Here is a 27808-nt window from a genome sequence, read left to right as displayed (position 1 = left end):
TTTAAGAAGTTGTGAAGCGAGCGAGCGCTTCTCTGAAAGAAGGTTTTTGTGGACATCGAGGAAAAGCGTACATACATACATACATTTTCGCTTTTATATATATAGAGTAGCAGTGGTACCTGGCGTTGCCTGGGTGTTTGTAGGTGTGTGGTGTTAAATAAAAAAGAACTGGGGGGGGTGTCGAACCGAAAGCCCTGAGGCAAAGTTTGAAAATAAAATCGGGCAGCCAGAATGAATTAGTGAAAGATGTTTGAATTTATTTAAGAACCAAATTGACAGCTACGCGGCCGGAAGTTGTCGTCATTACTACGACGACGACATAGGTTTATTTGTTATAAGCGAAGTAAAAAAAAGAAAGCAACCTTAAGCGGGAAAAAAAAACACAAAAAAAAACTAACGTATGGCAAACGAATGATGAAAACGGAAAACTTACACATGAAAAATTGCTTGAATAAGCCTGTTTTGATATTAAAATTTAAAAAATCGGTGGGTACCTGGGTGTTTTTGGGTGTGTGGTCAGGGGTGGATAAGCAAAGTAAAAAAAAAAAACAGAAAAACGAACGTTACATGAAAAATGGCTTAAATAACACTGGTTCAATATTTAAATTTAAAAAATCGAAAAAAAAAAGAAGACATCTCACACCACGATTCGAACCCAAAACGTTTCGATAATGAACCAATGCTCTAATCAACTGATATAACGCGATGTACATAAAATTTGTTCAGTTTTTCAACTATTTAAAGTAAATCAGGTCATGATGTCATCTGATGCATGCGTAGAACTAGCTAGTCGAGAGGGCCGTTTTTGTTGACCCCCTCCTGTCAAAAATTGTCGATTTCGGGGTGAAAAAATGAACGTTTTTGGCCAATTTTTCGATATTTTTGGAGCGAAGGATGGAGCTTCAATATGATATAGAGTTTGTGAATTTTTGTTGCGTCTGTCGAAAGTTTTTAGCAGACACACATGCAAACATACAAACATACATACATACATTTTCGCTTTTATATATATATAGACTCGCGGGGGTACCCGGCGTTGCCCGGGTGTTTGGAGGTGTGTGTTGGTGGGGGGTGGGGTAGATTAAAGCAACCCTGTTGAAAAAAAAAAAAGAACGTTGGCCGGTTGTTTGAAGGTGTAAAAGAAAAAAAAAAAATTGTTTTAGTAGAAAGGTAGGCTTGAACCCTGAACCTTTGACGTGGAGGTGGAAAGGAAATGGAAAAAAAAACCCTGCGACCTAACCATCTCGCCCACGGGAACAGATAAATTGTTAAGTGTGTTAAGTTGACGTTTATAAACCGAAATTAGCAGGTGTGAGAACGTCAAGCTGCATGATGTTTGACCTAGTTCTGCGCTGGAAGCCAATTTCTGTTTTCCTCGCTACGCGGTGATCAAAAAATATCTCGAAAATAGCTTGTAAAAGTCGAGTAAATTAAAGCGAAGCAAAAAAAAAAAAAAAAAAAAAAAACTAACGTAAGGCAAATGAACGATGCTAAATGTAAAAATCGAAAAAACAAAAACAAAAAAGAAAACAAAGATGAACGTTAAAACTTTTGAAAAATAAAAACCAAAAAAAAAAACAAAACAGTCTGTCGAAAGTTTCTAGCAGACACACAAACATACACGCATACATACATACCGGTGTGTGTGTGTGTGTGGGGGGGTAGATCAAAACAAAAAAAAATAAATTATGTTAAACTTCTTTAAAAAATTGGAAAAAAAAAAAAAAAAACACTAACTGCCCGGCGTCACCTGTGTGGTAAAAAAAACAAAAAAAAACGTTCTGGTAGGTAGGTAGGATCGAACCCGGAACCTTGAAGCGAAGGTGGAAAAAAACCCTGACATGTTACTCGCTCACCCACGACGGCAGAGTAACAGAACAGTGTTTTAGTTTAACAATAAAAACCTAATTGACAGGTGCGCGAATTTAATGATAATGAGGTGAAACATATTCCGCAGTTAAGTTTTTGCTGCGAGACAATTTTTTTTTTCTTTCCCCAACTTTGGCTGTTTGTTTCCCCAATATGTATATTGGCCAAATTAAAGATAGACGCGATCTCTCTTCGTAACTCAAAGATATTATAATTTAGATAGTATATAAAAAGTTTTAAGAATGAGTGAGCACGCCGAGCCCCCCCCTCCAAAAAACCTTTGCCGGACATACACAATAAGTGCACACACACAAACACATTTTGCCTTATATATATATATATATATATAGTATGTTTATTATACAAACATTGACTACATGTGGGCATACGTTTCGTGGAATCTCAATTTAGAAAAACTCACCTCATCCACTGAAACATGTATGCACATATGTAACCAACGTTTGTATGATAAACGTGGTACGTATTTACTCTGTCCTCCATCGTGCGCTCATTAATAAACACTGGTTTCATTTGATATATATCTAGGAAACCAAACTATACCATCTTATATATATATATATATATATATATATATATATATATATAATCAGGTTAGTTTTTTTTCTGTGTTATAAGTGTTGACTGAATTGAAGATATAAAATACACGTTTTGAAGCCAATTACAATGCAAAAATAAGCAAGTATTACGTGTTTAAAATTTATATATATATATATATATATATTTCGGAATTATACTCCTGTCAGTATAAAAAAATTTTTCTTTTTTTCTTCACCATGAAGTTAAATTGCCAGACGCATTTTTCCGACATTTCAAAACCATTGCGTTTAATATCATGCGGACTCTCCATTCACTTTTTCTTCAACTTAATATCATAAAGAAGAAAAAGAATTTAAATACTGACTAAGGAGTATAATTCCGATATATATATATTATTTTTAAAATGTAATTATCCACTGACATGTGTTTCGTCGTCTACGACTCATCAGAGCGGCTGAATATAGCGAGATATTCAGCACCGCTGATGAATCATAGACGACGAAACACATGTCAGTGGATAATTACATTTTAAAAATAATATATATACCGCTCCCCATGTGGGGGTACCAAATTGGTTAAAGGGAAAATTGTTCCCAGCTCGCATTTAGGTAAAAATGCGCTTTTGTAAATAGTTGAATTCTTTCAAAACATTGATTGAGATTGTCGGACTGACTTCCTCATCTTGGTTGTTATTGTCACAACGTTTCGGCCGTTTTGCCCTCCGGCCTTCGTCAGGTGAACGGTTTGTTAGGAGTCTCGAACCCAACCCAAAACAGCCGAAACGTTGTGACAATAACAACCAAGATGAGGAAGTCAGTCCGACAATCTCAATCAATGAAAACAACTCATCTCAAAAATACAGACAATTACTCTTTCAAAACATATTGCTAAAACCAAAACAAACAACATTTATATATATATATATATATATATATATATATATATATAGTATTTTAAACAAGTAATACTTGTTTATTTTTGCATTGTAATTGGCTTTAAAACATATTTTATTTTATATCTATCTATATATATAAAAGCCAAGTACGTCCAAGGATGGAATACTGTTGCCATATCTGGGCAGGAGCTGCTAAAAACAGCCTATCCTGCTTTGACAGAGTACAAAATAGACTTCGTTGCTTAGTGGGGGATGCCCTTTTCTCTACCCTGCAACCTCTCTCCCACAGAAGAGACGTTACGAGCTTATCCTTGTTTCATCGTTATTTCTATGGCAGGTGCTCGTCTGAACTCCAATCTCTGTCCCCCCCTCGCCAATCTTTCACGAAAAACACCCGTCTAGCTGAATCCACTGTGAAAAATTTCCCCCACTCTTTATCTGTGCCTAAATCAAAACGTGGATTCCATGAACAAAGCTTCTTTCTTCGAACTGCATGCCTGTGGAACTCTGTTCCGTCTGGCTGCTTCCCACCTGACTACAACTTGGATGTCTTCAAGTCCAATGTTAACAAATTTCTAATGAACCGCCCCCTTAAGTAAACACTTCATAAAATCTCCACACTAACGTACTGTACTTGCAATAACCCTTATCCCTGAGTGGCTTCCGGGCCTTGATAAGTGGTGATCACTGTGTAAAAAAAAAAATAAAAAAATAAAAAATAATATATATATTTTTATATATCTATATAAAAGCAAATAAGGTATTTGCAGTTTCTCTTTCGATTTTTTAATCATGTTCAAACGCATTTTATTTCCATTTGGTGGATTGATTATTTCTATTTCTTCTGATGAGTTAAGGGCAAAATAGATTCATTGATATAATAATTGAGTGATTTTGTGCTGTGAAACAGATACTTTTTTCTTTAATTATTTGGACTATTATCCTCATCTTCTTGTTGATTTCTACGACGCTTCAGCCAATTATTCCTCTTTCGTCAGATTAACCGCGATGGGATAGAAATGTTAAATCCTCCAACTACATCCACAGCAAAAAAAAAAGGTTGATATGCCGTGAAACCAAACCAAGTACATCCACAGCAATTGCTGTCTTCAATAGCTGTTGTCATCTTACCACGGTTTGGTCAACTAATCGTCTGACCGGCTTTGGGTGGGATCGAAACTGCTACCTCTAGACAATGCTCGCCTGGAATCGTAGATATTCTGCATCTCTATCCAATGCACCATGGGTCCCAAAGGGCAATCAAGGTTGAATTGTTTGGTCTTATAAATCCAATTGGTTTTCCAATTGTTGGGTCTGTACCGATTATTATAATATTGAAATAGTTTGGGAATTATTTTAGAGATGAGTAAATTGTATATATATATTTTTTATTCATTTATTTGGAATTTTATCCTCCTCCTCTTGTTGTTGTTTTCACGATATATTCAAAATTGTATTTAAATTATAAATGACAAAAATTAATCTTTTTAATAATATTTGTATCAGAAGAATATTTTCTTGTGATTTATTTTAATTTAAAGCTTGCCACCTTAAAAAAAAATGTGTGTGAATATCTATATATATAAAAGGCAAAATGTGTGTGACCATTTCATGTATGTCTTCAAAAGGCTTTTCTCGCACACGCTCCCGGGGTCGTTACTATCGCTTACAACTGTGTATATAGGTTCTAGATAATAATATGTAGGATTTGGGAACGCATGTAGCTTATAGATTTATTTACGTCGACCTTTACAAAATTATTGCTATTTTGGCTTCTCGCGTGTTGATTGGGCTTTTTAGTATAAATAAACTGAAACTAACATCCAACGGACATTCTCGGTATTGCGCCGGGAAAAACGTCCAGCGTGACTCTATTTGACTTTCTTAATTAGGTCAAATGGAAGCAGGAGAGTTAACTTTTATTGCGCACGCCTGTTTTTATAGTTAAATAAATAATTTCAAACCTGTTTAACGTTGTCTGTCGCCATAGCTCAATGGTTAACATAGCACTTTTTTTTTTTTTTTTTCCACACATTAATTTCCAACTCAAGGGTACGGGTTCGATACTCATACTCGCCAAACCAAAACATTTTTTTTATTATTATTTAACCCCCCCTCCCCCCCCCGGAGTTTTGATTTACCTCAAGACACCCGGGCATCGCCGGGTACTCCCCCCCCCCGCTAGTAATATATATATGAGAGCTAGAGAGAGATAATTACTAGCTATTCCATCTCCTGTACGATGGCTAATGCTTGTAGGCACTACATGGTTACACATCTAAGCTCTCACTGATTATCTTCTGAAATTTTAGTACTTGTCCCCCCCCCTCCCCCGCATTCCTTATGAAAAAAAAACAAACTATATGATATACATACCAGTTAAAAGAAAGAATATATACACCAAACAATCAAATTGATCAAGTAGTTTTCTTTTCAAAGAAGAAAATCAAATTTAATGGCTAAACTATGAGCATCGATCTCGCGATGTGATTTGAAAATATATTATCGAATGAACACTAGTCTACCAGATTATCAACATAATAAAAATAATGAAAAAAGTCAATATTTAAATATTTGTAGGAGGTGCTCACTTTCTAATGCAATGTTCTAGTAAATCAGTCACCCATTTTAGAACCACTCAATGTTTTTAAGCCAAATTGTGTGAATTTAGTGGTTTTTAAATTTCGCTTTATGAAAAACTAGCCTGGGTGCCAAGCATGTCTGGGTGTTTGGAGGTGCGTGTTGAGCAAAAAAAAAAAAAAAAAAAAAAAAAAAACTTGTAGTAGATAGGTAGGCCTGAACTCGTACCGCAAAGAAGGAAAAAAACGTGAAAAAAGAAAGTGACATCTTTGCTGTTGCACCCATTGCCAAACCGGAAGTGACGAATGTTTAAATTAAGGCTACGTCTAAAATATCGGCAAAAATAGTGACCCCCGCCTCTGTAAAAAAGTGCCCAGTTGAAGTGAAGGAATTACTGTTTTTTAGCCAATTTTTCGATGTTTGTTGTCTGAAGCGTTGAGCTTCAAAATGATACCGATCTTGTGAAAATCCGTCGCCTCTGTCAAATGTTTTTTTTCGAGACATACATGCATACATACATTTAAACAGACAGGTGAGATTTATATTATACAGGGTGGCCACAAAGTCACGCACCAATGTTAATTAAAAAAGTTTAAAAAAATTTAAAAAGTTATAGTAGTAACATTTATTCAAATTCAAAGTTCTTTACAAGGATTACAATTGCTCGATATGTTCGCCGTTTGCAGCTATGCACGAGCCAATACGAAATTCAAAGTTTCTGTAGACACGATTCAGTAAATCAGCATCACCATCAATTTGAAGACAAGCATCAATAATACGACTCTTCAGATGATCCAAATCACGAATCTTCGTTGAATAAGCAATTTGCTTAATGTGACCCCAGAAATAAAATATAAATATTAATAAAAAATAAATATTAACATTAGTGCGTGACTTTGTGGCCACCCTGTAGATAATCTCCAAAAAATGCTAAACTGCTTTTAAAAAGGCTAAATTTGAGAAATTTGGCCTAAAAACGTTGAATTGTTCTGAAATATGTAATTGATTTACTAGAACGTTGGGTTAGAAACTGAGCACCCGCTTTAAATATTGACTTTTTTTTGAGGGGGCGGGGATAATCTGCTAAACTAGTGTCCATTTGATAATAATCCACTGAAAAAATTGGAAAATAAAAAAAAAAAATAGAAGGGGGTAAGGTTATTCAGGTTCGCCCCATCTATAAATATTGTGACCTCGCTTGATCCCCTCAGCTAACAATGGTCATAAGCGCCAAATTTAAATTTTGGCATTTATGCGGAATAAAGCCCGTGCTCTAATCAGAATTTTCTAGGCTGTTTACATAAAACACCAGAAGATTCTGAATAGAAGCTTGATTTTTTTTATTATTTTTTTTATGCAAATGCTCGTAAATTTTGCAACTGGTAAAACCAAAGAGGAAAACCATGTAAAAAAAAAAAAAAAAAAAAAAAAAAAAAAAAGATTTATTGGACTTAAGGAGTTGGAGCCGGATACAAATTTCCAACTCTGACTCCGCAACCCTAGTTGTAAGGTAAGTTTCATTTTTGAATAACAAACAACAGTCGGCAGCCCACATGGAAAGATGTGTTAAACAAAAAAAAAAAATGGTAGTAGCAGGGGGAGGGAATTAAAACGAGTTGGCAGGCAGGGTGAAAAAAAAAAAACGTTGGCAGGCAGGGTGAAAAAAAAAATGTTGGCAGGCAGGGTGAAAAAAAAAATGTTGGCAGGCAGGGTGAAAAAAAAATGTTGGCAGGCAGGGTGAAAAAAAAAATGTTGGCAGGCAGGGTGAAAAAAAAATGTTGGCAGGCAGGGTGAAAAAAAAAATGTTGGCAAGCAGGGTGAAAAAAAAAATGTTGGCAGCCAGGGTGAAAAAAAAAATGTTGGCAGGCAGGGTGAAAAAAAAAAAAATGTTGGCAAGCAGGGTGAAAAAAAAAATGTTGACAGGCAGGGTGAAAAAAAAAAATGTTGGCAGGCAGGGTGAAAACAAAATGTTGACAAGCAGGGTGAAAAAAAAAAATCTTGGCAGCCAGGGTGAGAAAAAAAATGTTGGTAGGCAGGGTGAAAAAAAAATATTGGCAAGCGGGGTGAAAAAAAAAATGTTGGCAGGCCGGGTGAAAAAAAAATGGTGGCAGGCAGGGTGAAAAAAAAAATGTTGGCAAGCAGGGTGAAAAAAAAATGTTGGCAGGCAGGGTGAAAAAAAAAATGTTGGCAGGCAGGGTGAAAAAAAAAATGTTGGCAGCCAGGGTGAAAAAAAAAATGTTGGCAAGCAGGGTGAAAAAAAAAAATCTTGGCAGCCAGGGTGAAAAAAAAAATGTTGGCAAGCAGGGTGAAAAAAAAATGTTGGCAGGCAGGATGAAAAAAAAAATGTTGGCAGGCAGGGTGAAAAAAAAAAATGTTGGCAGGCAGGGTAAAAAAAAAAAAATGTTGGCAGGCAGGGTGAAAAAAAAAATGTTGGCAAGCAGGGTGAAAAAAAAAAAAATCTTGGCAGGCAGGGTGAAAAAAAAATGTTGGCAAGCAGGGTGAAAAAAAAAAAATGTTGGCAGGCAGGGTGAAAAAAAAAATGTTGGCAGGCAGGGTGAAAACAAAAATGTTGGCAGGCAGGGTGAAAAAAAAAAAAAGTTGGCAGGCAGGGTGAAAAAAAAAATGTTGGCAAGCAGGGTGAAAAAAAAAATGTTGGCAGGCAGGGTGAAAAAAAAAATGTTGGCAAGCAGGGTGAAAAAAAAAATGTTGGCAAGCAGGGTGAAAAAAAAATGTTGGCAGGCAGGGTGAAAAAAAAAATGTTGGCAAGCAGGGTGAAAAAAAAAAATGTTGGCAGGCAGGGTGAAAAAAGAAAGTGTTAGTAGGCAGGCAGACTTGAACACAAATTTTCCTTTTTAAAAATTCAATTTATAACATAATATAATCAATTTTTAATTCTGCAATCTTTTAAGTTATGAATTTATATTTTTTACTAGTCCTTTTCTTTTCCAGTTTTAACTAGTCCTTTACTTTTCCATGTTTAAGCTTAACCATATTACTTTTCATGCTTGTATTTTTCTATTTGTGTGTGTGTATATATATATATATATATATATATATATATATATATATATATGTACACACACACACACACAGAGTTCAGAATATATATATATATATATATATATATAATAATAATAATTTTTTTTTTTCAGCTGAAAAAAGAGATTTTTACTTGATGATTCACAATATTGATGGAGCAATGCTTCGACCAGCCAAAGTCCAGAACATTCTCAGCTTCCTGAGTAAGATCCAGGGATTCCACATCATTGCATCCATTGACCATATCAATGCTCCTCTTAGTAAGTTCGATTTTATATTAGCATTTGGCCTTCGTGCCAGGATCAAAGTGTAGTATCTGTTCCCGCAGATACTGCACTTAAGATAATTTGTACCAGTCAATATAGGGGAAACCCTCTATACTGGGACAATTATTATTTTTGGTAACCAGAGTGACCCCTTTTAGGGGAGCTGGTTTTTACCTCACATTAAAAACGGCCTTGTGCCTAATTTGCTCAGTGGGGGAGCAAATAAACACCATCTGTTCCCGCAGATACTGCACTTAAGATAATTTGTACCAGTCAATGGAGGGGAAACCCTCTATACTGGGACAATTATTATTTTTGGTAACCAGAGTGACCCCTTTTAGGGGAGCTGGTTTTTACCTCACATTAAAAACGGCCTTGTGCCTAATTTGCTCAGTGGGGGAGCAAATAAATACCATCTGTTCCCGCAGATACTGCAAGCTATGACTAGCTATGACTAGCAAAGACCAGATGTGGGGGCAACCCCACATGCCTGACCTTTAACCAGCTCCCATTTCCCACCTCTCGGGAGCTGGTCCCCTTTTTCCCTTCCCCCTCCCTTCACTCCTCACATTAAAAATCGGCCTTGTGCCTAATTTGCTCGGTGGAGGAGCAAATAAATACCATCTGTTCCGGCAGATACTGCAAGCAAAGACTAGCTAAGCAAAGACTAGCTATGACTAGCAAAGACCAGATGTGGGGGCAACCCCACATGCCTGACCTTTAACCAGCTCCCATTTCCCACCTCTCGGGAGCTGGTCCCCTTTTTCCCTTCCCCCTCCCTTCACTCCTCACATTAAAAATTGGCCTTGTGCCTAATTTGCTCGGTGGGGGAGCAAATAAATACCATCTGTTCCGGCAGATACTGCAAGCTATGACTAGCAAAGACCAGATGTGGGGGCAACCCCACATGTCTGACCTTTAACCAGCTCCCATTTCCCACCTCTCGGGAGCTGGTCCCCTTTTCCTCTTCCCCCTCCCTTCACTCCTCACATTAAAAATCGGCCTTGTGCCTAATTTGCTCGGTGGGGGAGCAAATAAATACCATCTGTTCCGGCAGATACTGCAAGCTATGACTAGCTATGACTAGCTATGACTAGCAAAGACCAGATGTGGGGGCAACCCCACATGCCTGACCTTTAACCAGCTCCCATTTCCCACCTCTCGGGAGCTGGTCCCCTTTTCCCCTTCCCCCTCCCTTCACTCCTCACATTAAAAATCGGCCTTGTGCCTAATTTGCTCGGTGGGGGAGCAAATAAATACCATCTGTTCCGGCAGATACTGCAAGCAAAGACCCTATGTGGGGGCGACCCCACAGATAAGACCTTGGTCAATGTAGGGGCAACCCTTCATACCAATTGTCACTATCCAGCTCCCCTACTCCCCGGGGAATTGGTCCCCATTTCCCTTCACTCCTCACTTTAAAAATCGGCCTTGTGCCTAATTTGCTCAGTGGGGGAGCAAATAAATAACTCAAAGTGTAGTATCTGTTCCTCAGATGCTGCACTATATTTTTTTGGTCTTGGTTAGTGGAGGAGAAATCCTTCATGAGTGATACGTTTTTTTATTTTTGTTACTGACCAGAGTGGCCCTTTTTGGAGGAGCTGGTTTCCACCCCACATTCAAAACTGACCTCATATCTAACTCTGCCCTCATGGGGAGGCAAGTAAACAACAACAACAACAAAAAAAAAAAAATTAATTTATCTCCTTGTTAGTAGGTCCTGGATATGACCTAAAACTGTATCCGATGGTGAGGCCCCACCTTGTGGGCCTTAGGGAGTGTGGAGCCACCCTTTAATTGCCATTGCTCCCAGGTCCACTCTGACCCGGAGTGGTAGTACCTGTTAGGGTCCCAACTATGGGTTAAATAGAATCTGACTAAAAAAAATATATATATATATATATATATATATACTCCATTAAAAATCGTTCCTCAAAATAACTAGATTCAGCATTAAATAACCTGAAAAAGGTTGATATGCCGTAAAACAAAAACAACCAACCAACCTTGTCAGTATGTTCGGCAGAGGGTCATGTGCGGTATTGAAAATCCAGTACACTAGAATAAGTGCACTCTGGCCTACAAAAAATTGCCTCAGGATACCTCTGGACAGAGAAGGTAAAACCTAGGAGGACAGTAAAAAAGAGTAGTGGTTGATGGACAGAAATCAGAAGCTTATAGCATTAATGCTGGAGTCCCTCGGGGTTCCATCCTGGGCCCAACTCACTACCTGAACTACATCAATGATCTTCCAAATCACATCCTTACATCATTCATAGACATTTATGCTGATGACACTACCATCTATGGCAGTACATCAAAAACCGTAAACGACCAAGTTCTCTCTGGTTCTCTCTCCTCTGATCTTGAGCATGTGATACAATGGGGAAAAAGTGGCTGATTACTTTTGATACATCTAAAACTAAGCTTCTATCTTTGCATTATCAACGTTCTGATCTCCATCTGGCATCAACTGAAATGAATGGCTCTTTGCTTGGGGAGGCTCCATGTTTTGACAAGCTTCTGGGCTTGACCTTTACACCTGATCTAAAATGGAATACGTACATCAAATCCGTTGCCATGGTTGCTGGAAAAATGATGGGATTCTTCTATCGATCCAGTAGATATCTCACTGCTGATGCAATTCTCTACATATATAAGAACCAGGTACGTCCAAGGATGGAGTATTGCTGTTGCATCTGGACAGGAGCTGCTAGGAAGACATTATCCTGCCTTGACAGAATTCAGAATAGACTTCGTAGCCTAGTGGGGGATGCCCTTTTCTCTTCCCTGCAACCTCTTTCTCACAGAAGAGACGTTGCGAGCCTGTCTCTGTTTTATCGTTATTTTCATGGAAAATGCTCGTCTGAGCTCCAATCTATGCCCCCCCCTTGCCAAACAATCACGAGAAGCACTTGTTTGGCTGTAAACATTATCAATAATTTCCCCCACTCTTTATCTGTGCCTAAACCTAAACATAGATCCCATGAACAAAGCGTTCTTAGAACTGCACACCTGTGGAACTCTCTTCCGTTTACCGACTTTCCAGCTGACTACAATATGGTTGTCTTCAAGTCCAATGTAAACAAGTTCTTGATGAGCCGTTTCCCTTAAGTAATACAATTTACCAAATTTACACTTCTAACGATTACTATGATATTGTCCTTTTGACTACTGTACGCTCTTTAACCCTTATCCTCAAGTGGCTTCTTAGTCTTGATAAGTGGTGATTCCTTTGTAAAAAAATTAAAAAAGCCATAATTAGATTGATTTGTATCTACCCATCAAAAAAGTTCCAAATGTAAAAATTTGAAATTTAAGAAAACCAAAAATATGTGCTTTTTTTTTTTTTTTCTTTTAAAAGAAACATTTTGTTTACCTTTTAATATTACGAAACAAGCTTTCAACTTGATCAACTTTTTTTTCTTTTCTTTCTTGTAAGAGATTTATTTTTAAGTATTATTTTTCCTCTTGGAGATATAAAAAAAAATCTGTCTTTTTTGGGTTTTTTTTTCCCCCCTTTATCAAGCCATGGTCATAAAGCTGTTAGCTTAGTAGCCTCTGTCTATTGCTGATTAGAAATGCATAAAACGTAGGAACATCATGATTGTTAGCCTTTTGGTCAAGATCAAAGTGTAGTATCTGTTCTGGCAGATACTGCACTTAAGATAATTTGTACCAGTCAATGGAGGGGAAACCCTCTATACTGGGAACCGCCTGGGTAATACCTAGGAGGTCCACCCTCCCAGGCCTTGCCACCGGGCTTTCTGGTGGGGCAAGTTTATTGCTTGCTGCCTGAGGCGCCCCGACCGGGGAATGCCGACGGGGTTACTAAGGCAATTTTTAAAATTGCAGGAGTGCCCCTCCTTTAGGGGAGCCTGCGGGGTTCCCACTTTCCGGCCTTGTGCCACATAATGCTGATGTGGGCAGCATTTAAATAAAAACCCTCTATACTGGGACAATTATTATTTTTGGTAACCAGAGTGCCCCCTTTTTGCCTACTTTTAGGGGAGCTGGTTTTTACCTCACATTAAAAACGGCCTTGTGCCTAATTTGCTCAGTGGGGGAGCAAATAAATACCATCTGTTCCCGCAGATACTGCAAGCTATGACTAGCAAGGACCAGATGTGGGGGCAACCCCACATGCCTGACCTTTAACCAGCTCCCATTTCCAATCTCTCGGGAGCTGGTCCCCTTTTTCCCTTCCCCCTCCCTTCACTCCTCACATTAAAAATCGGCCTTGTGCCTAATTTGCTCAGTGGGGGAGCAAATAAACACCATCTGTTCTTAAGATGCTGCACTTCCATTTCTTGTTCTCTTTCGGTGAAGGAGCAGTCCTTCACGACTGAGACAATTTTTTATTTTTGTACCTTTTCTTCACGTTAAAAAACGACCCTGGTGTCTAACTCTGTCCTGTGGGGAGGCATTGTAAATAGTTTGTTAGCCAATACAGAACTCCGAACTGTCACAGTGATACATGTTCATTCATACAATTCTGAGGCAGCAGGTTCAGGATTGCAGAACATAATGTGAAAGGAGATTGCCAGTACATTTCTGAGCAAACACCCTATGCAGAGCGTCTAATATGAATGCATATCATCGCAGATTTGGTCTGTTCAGCTGGAGCACAGGGCGGCATTTAAGCATTGCGGTGGGGTAAGAACCATGAAATAATGTGTAGGCTACAGTAGGCATGGATTAAGGAGAAAGAAAGACGCGAACTGAGCAAACTGGACATGTAGCCCCATGGTGGTGGTGAGAGACTTTTAAGCTGGTGTTGGGATGACAGGGGTTTTGTTAATTTTATCGCAGAGAAAATGACTAGTTAGAAAAATTATTGTTTGGAAAATACTAGTAATAAATGTACTCTAGAAGCCATGTTTAGTTTCAGAACAATTTCGTTGTTCGTTGTTCTACACAAATCCTGGCCCTGTCGGTGGGGCATTAGAATACGCCGACTGCCCCCCTGCAGAGGGTAAAAGTCCCTCAATGGGGGTCCTGGATATGACCTTAAACTATATCCAGTGGTGAGGCCCCAGCTTGTGGGTTTTGGAGAGTGTGGAGCCACCCTTTAATTACCATTGCTCCCAGGTCCACTCTGACCCAGAGTGGTAGAACCTGTTAGGGTCCCAACTATAGGTTAAATAGAAACCGACGTGAAAACAACAAATATACTCTATTAAATGATGTGAAAAACAAAAACAGCCAACTAACGCATATAAATAGCACTTTTTTTTTTTTTTTAGTTGGCGCAATTACCCCAAAGTACGTTACTTGCAGGAGAGATCACACGAAGATTGCCAACATCCAAAGTGAAAGTGCTTATTGTGGAACGAACTGGATTCGATCTTGGGACACCCAGGTTATCAGTCAGTGACATTAACCCCTTGACCCCTGTCACTTCCCTCCCCAACTAGTAAAAATATAAAACTTTGTTTTTATTTATTTGTTTGAAAAAAAAAAAAAAACTTATTTTTTCCCTTTCCAAATCTTTTAGTTTGGGACCATAGTCGGTGTATGCGGTTTAATTGGCTCTGGTGTCAAGTGACCACGTACATGCCGTATCAGGAAGAGACGTCGTTTGAAAACTCGTTAATGGTTCAACAGTCTGGCAACTTGGCCCTCAGCTCTCTCACTCACATCATGCGCAGTTTGACGTCGAATGCGAAAGGAATCTTCATGCTGCTTGCTCGTTACCAACTGGAAAATCAAGACAATGCTCACACTTTTGGAGGTAAGAACGGTTTTAATCCTTTCATTTCTTCATGGCAGGGTTGGTGTTGGTTTCATTTCTTCATGGCAGGGTTGGTGTTGGTTTCACTTCTTCATGGCAGGGTTGGTGTTGGTTTCATTTCTTCATGGCAGGGTTGGTGTTGGTTTCATTTCTTCATGGCAGGGTTGGTGTTGGTTTCATTTCTTCATGGCAGGGTTGGTGTTGGTTTCATTTCTTCATGGCAGGGTTGGTGTTGGTTTCATTTCTTCATGGCAGGGTTGGTGTTGGTTTCATTTCTTCATGGCAGGGTTGGTGTTGGTTTCATTTCTTCATTGCAGGGTTGGTGTTGGTTTCGGGCAATGCTGAAAAATAAACTAGTCGATTATTATGATTGTGTTTCGTAGGTCTAAATGGAATGTCACCTAAAATTGTAGAATGACATATTTATAAACAATAACTTAGGCATGTTAACTTGATAGAATGGAATGTTTTCAGTTGGAAGAGGAATTTGAATCCAGAGGCCAGTTTTGGAATTTTGGAATAATAACTGATGGATTATGTGTAAACCATCAGGTGATAATAAGGGAATTTTATCGTCACGTTCAACGAATTTTATCCCGTTGCACGAGACTAAGTGTTCTAAAGAAATTTAATCACAAAAAAAAAAAAAGAAGGCCAAGGTAAACCGGTATAAATTTTATCAGAAAGAAAAATAGGAAAGGAAGGAAATGTATAGTTCGGCTGGGCTGCCAAATCTGTCCCTCTGGCGGTTCATAAAGAACACTTATAACAAATATACTTTTTACTTGCTTTTTTTTTCTTTTGGTATATCAAAGTTTGCAAAACCGTTCTGGTGCTTTAGTTCAAAGGTCGCAACACCGTTCTGGTGTAAAGCAGAGGCCGCAAAACTACTCTGTCGTAATTCCAAAGTCGCAACACTGCTCTGGCATTTCTAACACCGCTCTGGCGTTTCTAACACCACTCTGGCGTTTTCAAAAAAAAACTAACACCGCTCTGGCGTTTTCCTCCTCTTCTGCCAGTCTATTGTGTTTTTTTTCTTCTTCCTTTTATCGGCTATCGCGAGACACAGCACCAGATTCACCGAGAGAGGGGGAGAAAAGTAGGGGAGAAAGAGAGAAGAAAATACACCAATTAGAGGGGGGAAAGGAAGGGGAGGTAAATAAAGAAAAATAAAAATAAAATTTCTACAATGACGAAAATATTCTTATTGTTTTAGTTCTTGAGTATATATCGAACACAGCTAATCAATTGAGATGCACATCACTCTATGTAAAACCATATTAACTGATACTCAAAAGTCAAAATAATGGAAAGAATGTTCTCTTGTCATAGCCCTAATGATAATGTAATCTATTATATATATCTCACCTGTCTGTTTAAATCTATGTATGTTTGTCTGCCTAAAACTTTCGACATAGGCGATGGATTTTCATGAGATCGATATCGTTTTAAAGCTTAGCCCTTCGAACAACAAAAATTGAAAAAATTGGCTAAAAACATTAATTCCTTCAGCTGTCTTTTTTCTTTTTTTTTTTTGTTGTTGCCATTTTTGCAAGTCATTGTAACGGTTGGAATGACTTTACTAATTTCAACGTTCTGAACTTCTGGTCGCGCCATGGAGTAGCGGTAAGACGTCAGGTTTTCTTTCACTTTCTTTTTCGCCTTCGCGTCACGGGTTCAAGCCTACCTGCATACTACCACTTTTTTTTTTTTTTCCTGCTCAACACACACCTCCAAACACCCAGGCTAGTAAATTAGGAAAATAGTTTTAGATATAGACATGGAGTTTTAGTTGGAACACAGTCGAGTATTCACATTTGACTGGACCGGACATGGAATGAGATAATCCACTGAATACACGTTGGGGGGGAGGATAAAGAGTTAGACAACAGTGAAATTGCAACTCCGACAGAATAATTGAGAATAAAAAGATTATGAAATCATCAAGTTTGTCCGATGTTGTTAAGAAGAAAAAGAGATGAGATGATGACGAAAGGTATGTTTGTAAACCCCCCTCCCACACACACATACAGTCACAAACAAGACGTTATATGCACCCAAACGTTTTTATTATCCGAACATGTAAAAACGCTGCAGAATATTTTATATACTCATGTTATATGGTGTGATACTATAAAGTGGCCCTGGGGTGGATTTGAGCCACTAAGTGCTTAGAGGGGGGAATAGACAAAGAAATCGGAAATATCCTATAATAGACAAAGGGATAGGAAATAGCTTAGAGTAAACAAAGAAATCGGAAATATCCTACAATAGACAAAGGGATAGGAAATAGTTAAGAAAAACAAAGAGGAAATATACTTGGTGAACCAAGTGCAAACGAAATACAAACAATAGCACTTAAAGGGACGGTTAGAATCTTAAAAAAGATCTTTCGGTTGGAGTAACTAAACTAATGGGAAAATATTTGGCATACGGTAGAATGCCCCATCCCCAGCAAAAACCAAGTGATAAGAAAATTAAAGCAAATGTGTTACACATAAGACTATATATACTCTCATAGATGTATATAAATCTAGTTTTATATATATATATATATATATATATATATATATATATAGGGTCAATCAAATGTATGTGAAGATTAAACTGTATCGTTTATTTAGAGATTCTTAAGCATTTATCTGAAAAAAAAAATATATAAGTAAAAATGAGAATGTTTGGCATCTGGTAGAATGCCCCATCCCCACGAAAAACAAAGTGATAAAATTCAAACAAGAGAAACCAAATATATTGATATTGAGTTTACACGTGGAGATTGCTTTATTGTATAGTCATCGTGGCCATCTTGTACAAATGCACAATACGTTTAATTCATGTCGGAAAGTTTAATTCATAAAATGGTTATAATTCCAATTTTGTTTGAAACCATTATTGAAATAGCTGACGTCTTGTGGCGATCTGCCCTTCCAGGCCATTGCCTCCCGTCTTTCAGGACAGTAAGTTTATTGCTTTGTGCTCCCTGACCAGGGAATGCTGATGGAGCTGCACAGGCAATTTTTAATAGGCAAGAGTGCTCCCGCTTTAGGGGCACTGGCTTGATTGTACCTTGCTTTTTAACCTTGTCAAATTTTGATGTAAAAATTTGAATTTTAAATTTGAATTGTTAGCAAAAAAATCTGAATTTTATATATTTCTTCAGATCAGAAGTAAATAAAATTCACATTGTTGCTAACAAAGAGTTGGCTCCCTTTATCGATAATTTTTTTTTTTTTTTTAAATACCATAAATTTAAAAAAAAAACAAAAAAAAACTGACTTTTTTAAAAAAATTTTTTTTTAATATTTTTATTTATGTACTTATAATTGTTGAATAATCCAAAAATGTTTTCTTGGCTTAGTCAAAGTGTAGTATCTGTTCTCAGCATTCCACCAACATCAGTTGTTTTTATTATCAATAAAACTTGTAGAACATTACAAAGCAAAATTACAATTGTATATTACAGAATATTAATTGCTTAGATGCTCTTTATAAAATAAATATGCAAATTAAGATAAACTAAGGGTATTTGTAGATTACTATAGATTTGGTATTACAACATATGTTGCAATCAGAATTAGATAAGGTGTTTTGATAATGGTTGCGATGGATAGGAAGACTTTTGTACTTATTCATTTAAAAAACAAAGAAAAATGAGATTAGAAGGATCCATGTTAAATATTAAAAAAAAATAATTTTTTTATTTGAATTTTTTCGATAATCTTAAAGGATATTGATTTAATTTCAGGAATCTCATTCCAAGAACTCTATCGAAAATGTAGGGAATCGTTCTTGGTGAACAGTGATGTTGCTCTACGATCGCAGCTGACCGAATTCAAAGATCACAAATTGATTCGTTCCAAGAAGGTAAGCTGAATTTTAAGCTTAAAAATGTTCAAGTTTAATTTTTTTTATTTATTAAGTATATAACTGTTGTGTCTCTATCAATAACAACACGAACGCAGAAAGTAAAGGTAAAACAAATCTATTAAGACGAAAAGATAATACATATTTACAAAGGTGCAGTTGTACTGCAGTTGGAAGATTGTCCGGTAGAGGGCGTGTTAAAGTCTTTCATGGAGCAACCGGCACATACGTCTTGCCTATCCGGCGTTCGAACACAGCTCCCCAGTCTTGCTGACTTGATACCTTTATCTATATCTTGTTCACCCACGTATGCTAATTAGTGGGCGTCTCCACAACAATTATGTTTCCAGAGGTTTTGCTTTTGGGTAATTTTCAGCAAAATCTAATGCTCGGAAAAGATTCTATGTCCTCAAAAGTGTTATTTTTTTTGTTGCGATTTTGATCCCTTTTGACCCTCTGGGGACGTAACCAGAATTTTTATCAAAGCTCCGAAAATGTTACATTTCCTCCCTTGGGTAGTTATTACCTCATGCAAAATTTCACAAAAATAGGAGTAATTTTTGAGCAGAGGAGCGGAGGAGGAAGAATTCTGAGGTCCAAATTCGACTAAGTCGGTGGACCAATAAAATATACTTAATACAAAATAATAAAAACTCATTCATGTTCTGCAGGGCAAGGAACAAAAACGATAAAATCCTCTATAAAACAACCAAACCAAACACTACAAACTATCGATTGAAGATACAAAAAGCTTGAAGAATAAAAACCTTCTCCAAAATAATTGGATTCAACATAACTAGATTCGGCTTTAAATATTTAAATAACCTGAAAAGGGTTGATATTCCGTAAAACAACGAAACCAAACTCTACAAATAAACATTTAAAGATATAAAGAACTTGAAGCATAAAAACTGTTTCAAAATAATTGGATTCGACATAAAATAACCCGAAAAGGGTTGATATGCCGTAAAACAAAACAACCAAACCTATCTAAAGTTTGTTGTGTATGTATGCACATCTAAATACAGTTCGTGACGGAACAATAATATACATAAATACATTTACAACACAAAAGACGAATAACATTTATTTGGGGGTTTAGCATCTGGCCAATCAGGGAACATATCTGGTCCATGCTTGGTATTGTCTTAACGGTAAAGTTGCAATGGAGATTCTCCCCAAGAACAACAGAACCTCGGGCTTTATTTTCGGCAACTTTTTATTCCAGAGTGTTTGATATGTCGTAAAACAACCAACTCAAACTAAACCAAACCAAATTGTAGAAATTTCCAGTTTAACTCATGGGGGAGAGAGGTACATCCTCAAATTAAGACAAAAAGCAACGAGAAGCTACCATTATTACTTGTCTTCTCGAGAATGCCACGGCTGTACAATTTGGAGAACTGTAGTCACAGATGCTGTTAAAACAGCAAGGCTGCTGCATGCATAGTGAAAGGGTGGGGGTTTGGTCTTCTCAAGGGGTACAAATTCTGTCGGGTCATCCAAACACATTTCATTAAAGTATTTGTAAAGCAGGCATAGTTGATAGTACGGAACTTTTTAAATTGGAGACTGTTTTTTGGACCCTGTGGATTGATGTGCTGTAAAACAAGGCCAAACAGAAAGCAATATCATTTACGTATGTATGTGTGTATGTATGTATGGATATGTGTGTGTATGTATGGATGGATGGGTGTGTGTATGTATGTGTGTATGGATATGTGTATGGATGTATCTATGTGTGTGTGTGTATGTATGTATGGATTGTTGTTGTTTTCTTCTTCACCTTGATCTGATTGAGCTTGATTCTTCCCCGATTTACAGTACGCCTTGAATCATGGCGGTTCATATGGTTCGAGATTTAATACAGGCCAAGCAGTTTGATTCACAATTTGTCGAAGATAAACAGTTTATTCTTCTCTTGTATATTACATTATAATGTTATAAAATTAGGATATTAGATATTTCCATTTTATAAATATATTAATGACGGCACACATGGTAGATATTTTCTCCATCATGGGCGTGGCCATCTTGGATAAGTGTTTGGATTGGATAAAAACACAATGTTCTTGGCCTTGATAATGTGGTGATGCCTGTGTGAAAAAAAATAAATAAATAAATGACAAATAAAACAATGATAAAGAGAACGGGAAGCAAATTGTGACTTTGTCATCCACATCGAACAGGCATGAACCTGGTATCATTTGAAAAAAAACGATCTCTCGGACAGATAATATCGAAAAATTAGAAAAAAAAAATCGTCAGTTATTTCATTTAGAAATGTTATTTTGTTTGAAGTGGGGTCAGGTAAAACCCTTGGTTTTGACGCTGTTTGTTAATTGTGTGATTCGTTGTTTCATTTTAAAAAGCTAAATTTGCAATGTCATAACGTCTGTGTTGTCAAAGTCCAATCGATAACGTGTTCACTTCCGAGCTTAACTTTTGCAAGTTCACATCCACTATAAAGCATTTTCTTTCTGTTTTTGCTTTCAGTTTCGCTTTTTTTTTTACGACCGGACAATGCCGGACTAGTTTTCGGCTGTAAATAGTTTTCTAGCATTGTAGACTTCTTTGCAGCAGACTTGGCAAGTTAACGTTTAGTATATCACCCTATAACTTTTGAGATGATCTATTATCGGACTTCCTGCTATTTTATTCATTTGAATATTCACTGCTTGTGTAATAGAGTGTGTATGCGTGTGTAGGAAAATATCAACAGCAGCTGTAGGATAGCTGGCTATTATTAGCAGCAGTAGCTGAAAAAGCATGTATTAGGAAGTGTGCGCTGACTTGCGTGAGAAGAAAAAGAAAAACGATAGCACTGTGGTCGAGAAGTAAAGAAAAAAAGATATAACCTCCGACCTTCTTCAAGTATATCTTCTCGAACTCTAGAATGTTTCTATCGAACTCAGGAATTTGGACAGAATTTCGAGAGGATCCCTTTATTTACTTCACGGGGGTAGCGTGCTTTTGTTCCGTTTTGTTAGAGGTCCTAAGTAATTTGCAAATGTATATTTCGGTCGCCCACACTGAGGATTGAACCTTCAGGAGAATTGATTTTTCCTAGTACTCTAACCACTGCGCCAAGGGTCTTTGCAGACAATTCTAGTACGAATTTTAAGAGCCTTAAACCTACTTTCGTATTTCTAGTTGTGAATATATATAATCTATATATATAAAAGGCAAAATGTGTGTAACCATTTCGCGTATGTCTTCAAAAAGCTTTTCGAGCACACGCTCCCGGGGTCGTTACTATCGCTTACAACTGTTTATATGGGTCCTATATCATAATATGTACGATTTGGGAACGCGGGTCGTCTCTAGATTTATTTACGTCGACTTTTCTGAGATTCGCGCTGTTTCGCTTTGTCCCCGGTTCGTCCTGCATTTGAGTATAAATACAGTGAAAAACGTGTTCTCGGCTTTTGCTCTGCTTTCCCCCCCCTTCCCACCATCATCTGGGGTGAAGTGAAAACTAAAAATAACGATCGCGCGATGACCTCATTTAGCGTCGTCCTGTCAATCAAACCTCTTTTAGCTTAATAAGCTTTAACTTAACACGTTGATCAATTACTCTCACTCGTGGTCGAGACCGTTAAGTATTGGTATTGGTTTCCACCTCCGCGTCAAAGCTTCCGGGTTCAATCCCTCCTCCCGACCAAACGTTTTTTTTTTTTTTATTACTTCGCTTATTCTTTAGTTTACCCCCCCCCCCCCCTTCCCCCCCATACACAGGTTTATTTATGCCATTTTTTTCCGTTTTGGATTTTTTTTTTTTACATCGTCTTTTTTATAATATTTAATCAGGATTATTAGTTACCCCCCCCCCCCCCCCCCCCCTCATACACACACCTACAAATACCCGGGCAACGCCGGATACCCTCCCGCTAGTTATTAAGAAAAAGAAAAACGATAACAAGTAAAGTTCATGTGTAAAATTTTAGGTGAGAAATGACTCGCATGGATTAAGGAGAAAGAAAAACGCGAACTGAGCAAACTGGACATGTGGCCCCATGGTGGTGGTGAGAGACTTTTAAGCTGGTGTTGGGATGACAGGGGTTTTGTTAATCTTATCGCAGAGAAAATGACTAGTTAGAAAAATTATTGTTTGGAAAATACTGGTAATAAATGTACTCTAGAAGCCATGTTTAGTTTCGTTGTTCTACACAAATCCTGGCCCTGTCGATGGGGCATTGGAATACGCCGACTGCCCCCCTGCAGAGGGTAAAAGTGCCTCAATGGGGGTCCTGGATATGACCTTAAACTATATCCAGTGGTGAGGCCCCAGCTTGTGGGCTTTGGGGAGTGTGGAGCCACCCTTTAATTACCATTGCTCCCAAGTCCACTCTGACCCGGAGTGGTAGTACCTGTTAGGGTCTCAACTATGGGTTAAATAGAAACCGACATGAAAACAACAAATATATTCTATTAAAAAAATTTTTCTTCCAAATCTTTGGATTCGCCATTAAATAATCTGAAAAGGGTTGATATGCTGTAACACAAAAACAACCAACCAACCAAATCTACACAAATCCTGGGAGGTGACTGGTTCGCAGTAGACAGAACAGTTTCTGATGGTTTGTTATTCTACACAAGTCCTGGGAGGTGACTGGTTCGCAGTAGACAGTTCTTGAGTTGAAATCCACAGAGCAAAAGATTCTTCCAATGTTGACACAAAGAAAACATATGCGAAATTGCTACAGAAAGGTTTAATATTTATGGAGCAATTCTAGTTTCTGATTGGTCGGTAGCAGAACGTGAATTAATTCGATTCATCTGTTCCTAGCATCATTGTTTATAAATAGAATCTCCCGACTGTGCGAGATCATAACCCATTATACTGCAAAAATATTGTAACATGTACTGTGATAAAAAGGAAAAAATGCTGACCCAGATTTTTAGTTCTTTCGTTTTTTTTGTTTGTTTGTTTGTTTCTGCGACATTACTCTTGTTCAGTATTCTCTCCACAGTTAAAAGAAAAAAGAAAAGAAAAATCTGTATGACGCATGTACCCGTGAAGGAAAGAAAATATTGTACACCAAAAATCATGATGTTGATCAAGTCAAATTTTATGGCCAAACAATGACAATGTAATGCCTTCTTGAAAACGAAGGGAGATAACTCCGAATAATTCAAACATTTTTAACATGGCAACATTGGAAAAACTAAAATTCGCTTAAAAATGATTTTCTTTATAAAAATAAAACGCTGCAACTTTACTATGGTGTATGCCTTGAAAAAAAAAATACATTTCAGAGAAAAACATTACGTACTTACATATCCTGCTGAAATTAGGATAAATTCCCCAAAATGGTCCAATAGGAAAATAATTATAAGTAAAAACACAATTTTTTGAAGTTGTGATCTTTCATGTAAATTAACCCTTAAAAGATTAAAATCAAGGGGAGATAACTGCATTTTACTATTTAAGCTGCTTTGCACAGAATCCGATGACAGTTTTTCAGGTCGGCCATCTTGTTTTTTTATTGATATACTACAGATTTTTTTCCGGAAATCAGCTCTAGCACATTTACTGGACTATTTTTTCGTAATTTTAAAAATTTATACTAATTTAGACTCGAAACCTGAATATGTAATATTTTCCCCTGAAATGTGTTTTTTCGAAAATACACGATTGGATCGGAGGTCACACTGTAGTAAAGTTGCACTAATATAAGTACTTGATCAATTTATATGATTTTTGGAATATGATATATTTTTATATCATAAATATGTACATCATACATATTTTTCCTTATTTTTGTCTTAGGGTGGAACGATAAAATTGTCGCCATAGAAAAGACTACATGATTCCATTTCCATTTGATGAAAACCAGTTTTCATTTTTTGTTGAAGACCATCTACTAGTTGGCCAGTTGTGTACAAATCCCAAGAGTGATAGGAGCCTTCTATCCTGTCTAAAAGCGACACAATGTTCAATGAGCGAGATCTGAGATGCACTGCTGTACAATACGTGCTCTCTACCGATCCAAGTTATGACAACAGGACCATTGCCAGCACCTTCAAAATACATTGCTGGATTGCCACGAATAATAAGGACGTACCAAGGGTGATGAAACAAAAATTTTCGCCCACGGTGATGAACTTTGGTGTGGTTTCCAGTCAGGACTGTATCAGGTCACTTCACGTCTTTGAAGTCGGCCTGAAAGTCAACACCAAAGTGTACCTGGATGTGCTGAAGAGTGTGGTGACAGCAGGACTCAATACCGGCCCACAAGTCCAAAGAGACATAGGCTTGGCTTCAGAAGGAGTCCTACGACTTTGTACCCTTCTCTTACTGCTCCTCCCCTGACCTGAACCTGCTGGACTACTTCGTCTATCCGCCAAGAACATCACCAACGTGACCTCCCACAACAAGAAAACCAGCTTAATTGCTGCCATCTGCCGAGTATCCGTTGAGCTTCTGCTGGCGCTTGTAGAAAAGACATGTTCTCAGTTCCGGACCCGTATCGATTTGGTGTTTGTTTTTGTTTTATGGCATATCAACCCTTTTCAGGTTATTTAATGCCGAATCCAAATATTTTGAAGATAGTTTTTAATAGAATTTTTTTTTTTTTTTAATTTTTTTAAATTGGTTTCTATTTAACCCATAGTTGTGTTCCTAACAGGTACTACCACTCTGGGTCAGAGTGGACCTGCTGGGAGCAATGGCAATTAAGGGGTGGCTCCATATTCCCCAAAGCCCGCAAGCTGGAATCTCACCATCAGATATAGTTTAAGGTCATATCCAGGACCAGACCTGTATTGAGGTGGCGATTGAGGCTGAAGGCGGCTACATTGAATAGCTGTCAGCTTTAAAATAAAGCTGTAATGTTATTTTCTTTAGGGCGATAAATTTCTCGTTCCATCCTGTGGGTGGTATTCTATTCTGCACAGTATGATGTTTATTTTATGTTTTCTCTTTTTTCTTTTTCAGTCATATGATGGCACAGAACAGCTTTTGATTCAATTGGATGGCGCTACGTTAAAGGACTTCTTTGATTCCCAGGAAGATCAGAACCGATAAAGAATGTGGTTGGGTAGCAGACGAGAAATGCAATTAAAAAGTTTGATTCCTGGAGAGAAAAAAAATGAAAATATAGTGAAATCGGCTGAAGATCATGAACAATATAAATTGGCTGTTATCAGGGATGGGGGTGTAAGATTGACATAATGGATACACTTGCAGACTATGGTATTGGCCAATTAAGTGCTCGGGAAAGGTATGAACCCAAAATTTACCGCCTTGTTATGGTTAAAACAGCAATTTGTATTCAACTAATTGTATCGAATTAATCTTTTACATTATTGTTTTTGCATTAAATATTTTTTTTATACGAATCGAACCTTCCTTGAAGATTACAAAAAAAAAAAAAATTGATAATTAAAAAAAATTTTGTTTATTTTAATTGGCGATAATTTTGTTGATTTAATACTTGTTTTTATTATTTTTTTGACCTTGACACTGGTACTTTTTTTTTTTTTTAATAGCTTTTTATATCAAGTGACTTCATGTTTTGTCTGGAGTGATTTTCATTAAAAAAATCCAATTTTTCAGATACATATTCCAATTTTCACAGTCATTGAATATTAAAGCAATATTGCATATATTTTTTTTTGTCACCCTTTATCAAGGCCAGGAAGCCATTCAAGGATAAAGGTTAATGAATGTAAGGTTGTAGTGTAGTAATCGTTAATGGTGTAAATTGGGTAGAATTTGATTATTTATGGTAATGGCTCAACAAGAACTTGTTTACATTGGACTTGAACGCTATTATGTTGTCTTCAATTGGGAAGCAGACCAGGGGAACAGTATTTCAAAGACAGCCATTACTGGGAAAGTGGCTTTGTTCATGGAATCTACATTTAGATTTAGGCACAGAGAGTGAGGGAAATCATATATAGTGGTTGTATGGAGATGTGGCGACGCAGAGGTGTGCACACGCATACATTCGAAATGGGAAAAAACGCTTTGGAATAAAAAGTTGCCGAAAATAAAACCCGAGGCTCTGTCATTTCTCGGGGAGAATTTCCATTGCAACTTCCTGGCAAACAAGATTAAAGATGGACCAGATATGTTTCCGATTGAAACCCAAAATAAGTGTTATTCATCAGAGTTATGCACACAATCACATTCCAGATGGATTTTTGACCTACATTCTTGTGTCCCATAGAAATGACGTGAATTGTAACTAAAACGAAAACAAAGAACTGTTTACATTCCAGGTCAGGAGTTATGAATTGCGCAATGTAATAATATTTAATGTTTATATCCTCAGGAATGTCGATTGATAACATAAACAGAAATGAAGAGAAAGCAAACTTTGTCGGGCCATCAACTAACCAACCAACCCTTACAACTAACATCTATCTCTCTTTGTCGACGGGCAAAAAGGTTAATCAAATTTATAAAAGGCACTCTGTCTGTCTGTGTCCATATTTCCAAACTATATCTCTTCCAAAACTAAGTCACAAAACGGCGCTAGGGTTCTCAAATGATTGGATTTTTTATGGGTCTTTAGCCGGTGGAAATAGTTTTTAAACGGTCAAAATTGAAAAAAAAAAAAAAAAAAAAAATTGTTATACATTTTGTTTTTTATTTTTTTTAATCAGTTCATATACGTGGTTACAGTGGTAACATCACCAGCTTTAAATGCTACAGTATTGCTTTCAGTTTTGATTCTAGCTAATGGCACCCAAATATTTTTTTATTTATTATTTTTTTTTTTTTTTACTTTTAAAATCACGGCTTAATCTGGACAAATTAAAATATTATACTTAAGAGTATTTTATGACCGGGCAAAATCAGGCCCCCCCCCCTCGTCTCTGTGTTGACTTTGAGAATAACAATAAAAGAATTGTCAGGTCTATATATGAGAGTCCAAGCTAGAAATGCAACAGAATTTTTTTTTTTTAATTGTAAAAACATTGCTATTCTCTTGTATATTCTTGATTTGCCATTTTCTAATTTGAAACACGGAAGCTAAAAATAAGGAGATA

General features: G+C 37.2%; 1 protein-coding gene across 1 annotated transcript in view; it reads left to right on the top strand.

Annotated features, from left to right (window-relative positions):
• LOC145297779 (origin recognition complex subunit 2-like) overlaps nt 1–26185 on the top strand; it is a 78279-nt gene extending 52094 nt beyond the window's left edge. Inside the window, exons 10-13 of the mRNA XM_080144034.1 lie at nt 9055–9201; nt 14705–14941; nt 18687–18805; nt 25746–26185. Of these exons, the coding sequence (XP_080000160.1) occupies nt 9055–9201; nt 14705–14941; nt 18687–18805; nt 25746–25835 (593 nt within the window). The 3' untranslated portion in view covers nt 25836–26185. The remainder of the gene's footprint in view (nt 1–9054; nt 9202–14704; nt 14942–18686; nt 18806–25745) is intronic.
• Nucleotides 26186–27808: the final 1623 nt, after the last annotated feature.

Source organism: Euprymna scolopes, chromosome 18 (genome assembly GCF_053919585.1).
Source record: "Euprymna scolopes isolate OS-2025 chromosome 18, ASM5391958v1, whole genome shotgun sequence".
NCBI classification, from domain to species: Eukaryota; Metazoa; Mollusca; class Cephalopoda; order Sepiida; family Sepiolidae; genus Euprymna; species Euprymna scolopes.
The sequence above is the reverse complement of the archived record's forward strand: the minus strand, read 5'-3'. Positions and strand labels throughout refer to the sequence as shown.